The 2,046-nt window shown below is 40.0% G+C and overlaps 1 protein-coding gene across 4 annotated transcripts in view; it reads right to left on the bottom strand.

Moving 5' to 3' along the window:
• The window catches only part of ncor2 (nuclear receptor corepressor 2), a 91,088-nt gene that overhangs the window by 59,798 nt on the left and 29,244 nt on the right, over nucleotides 1-2,046 (bottom strand). For all 4 annotated transcript variants that reach the window (XM_013909897.1, XM_013909898.1, XM_013909899.1 and 1 more), the window contains exon 5: nucleotides 287-469. In XM_013909897.1, the coding sequence (XP_013765351.1) occupies nucleotides 287-469 (183 nt within the window). The remainder of the gene's footprint in view (nucleotides 1-286; nucleotides 470-2,046) is intronic.

The raw sequence follows: 2,046 nt of genomic DNA, 5'->3' as shown, positions 1-2,046 counted from the left end.
AACTGTATATGGTTGAAGTGACAATAAAGCCAACTTGACTTGACTTGAATATGAGACGTAAATGTGTCATACTGACTGAAAAGGAAAGAATGTGAAGCTTTTTCTTCATTGCTGTACAAGATAAACTATTTTGCAACCTAGCTGGCAAATACATTCTTGGAACATGCGTTCCCACTGATTAAAATCAGCTTACAACACTTTTGTGACGCTAGTACATTAATAAGATGGCAACATTCTGTAACCAGTATATCCTCAAAGTTAAGAGCAGAACTGTACATTTACACACCTGTTTTTTGCGAAGCTTGCAAATCTGCTGCTCCACCATGCTGATCTCCCTGTCTACACGGTCCATGTTCTGAATCAATTCTTCCTTGGAGAACCGAGCTGGAACCAGCTCCAAGTCAGGATCCATATGGACAGGACTTACAGGGGAGATGGGCTCCAGCTTCCCAATGGCGCTTCCGCGATCCTACAGAAGCACAACAGAGAGCACAGTGTCATGATTAGATGTAAAACATATAAAAGATGTAAGAATGAAGCAAATGGGGTTTTTGTAGTGTGACACGTGTATACAATGTTATAGCCAGAAGGTCAGAAAAACAACAAGCATAAAAGCTGTTGCTAGAAGCTCTTTATAGAGAACGACCTTGTAGGTTTCCTCCCACGCCTTCTTCCATTTCTCAAGGCCACTCTATAAGAAACATCATCCAAACAGTGCGTGTACCCTTTACATCAATAGCACATGCCAGTGAATAAATGACAGCACATTGGCTCCGTGAACACACAGATTCTCTCACCAGATTTAGGCACAATAGAGACTGTTTAAAAATACAAACTCGCTCCATTTTTGTTGCTGTGACGACACTTTGGGAGATATCAGATTGGTAGTGGATGTGCGGGAGGTTTAAATTCTGGTGATACTCATTAACCAGCAAAGTAGAAATGATGTGAGTCAGTCCAAAAAAAAAAACAAAAAAACAGAGGTATCTCCATTAACTGAGCAGCGTTTGTGGCCCTGCATTGGTATCCATTTCTGTAGCTCTTTGGCTACACAAAGAGAGGGACTGCTATGCAGATTGGCTTTCAAACAGCACAAGCAGCTAATATTAGCACCCCACAGCGCTGAGTGCAGCGAGCTACTGTGAAAGCTCGTCTGAAGTCACTGCACTAGAAAACCACTTGACACTGAACTGACAGAGTTAAGTGTGTTACGTTAATGATATTAGTTTATTGCTATATAGAGAGGCAGTATGTCAAGCCTCCGTACTGTTACTCTTCTGGCTTTCTGCCGTAATGGAAATACCAGTCCTTAATGCGTGCCTCATACAAGTATTCACAGCATTTTTTGCAGCCAAAGGAAAAGAGAGAAGCAGGGAGGGAAAAAAAATCTCTACAGTACTTTTATTCTCTGTGCACACAAACACAAAAAAAAATTGTGTGATCTCTACACCAAAGTTTTGGCTATGTGGACAAACACCCTTGTACACTCAAACTATTATAACTGCCTGAACAAGAGCAATGCATTTTTTTATGTCTAAAATACATCAACAATTATTAGAGGAAGGAAAAGAAAAAAAAAGAAAAAAAAAACAGCTGGCTGTCATTTCTCAATAACAATTGGGCCAAAGATCTGGGTGCTTGTGAATGCTCCTACTTTTTGAATATATGCACACATTTTAGTGTTTATCCAGCTTGGGTTTTGTATTGTGTTATTTTTAAACGTTTGAAATGAAGGTTACGTAAGTAGGCTAATCTGGACCAGGCAGGTGGCATTACAGCCCTGCAGATCTGCTGTGATTGAAAATGTCAGTGCCAGAGGATGCTCAGGCGCTGTCCTTAATGATGAAATCCTAGGATAGCCCTAACAAAGCACTCACCATATATAGCAGTAAACTACAGGACATACTCATGTTGTCCGAAAAACATCTCTCAACTATAATAACTTTCAACAGCTGCAAACTAAATAGTTGAGTTAGAAACCTTGTTTATCCAGATGGGATTCGATGATATGACAAAACTACATTTTTCAAATCAACTTCTCCCTCT

The sequence above is a fragment of the Pundamilia nyererei genome, unplaced genomic scaffold (genome assembly GCF_000239375.1).
Source record: "Pundamilia nyererei isolate P.nyererei 1_Seehausen unplaced genomic scaffold, PunNye1.0 scaffold00033, whole genome shotgun sequence".
NCBI lineage: Eukaryota > Metazoa > Chordata > Actinopteri > Cichliformes > Cichlidae > Pundamilia > Pundamilia nyererei.
This window is presented reverse-complemented; position numbering and strand designations above follow the sequence as displayed.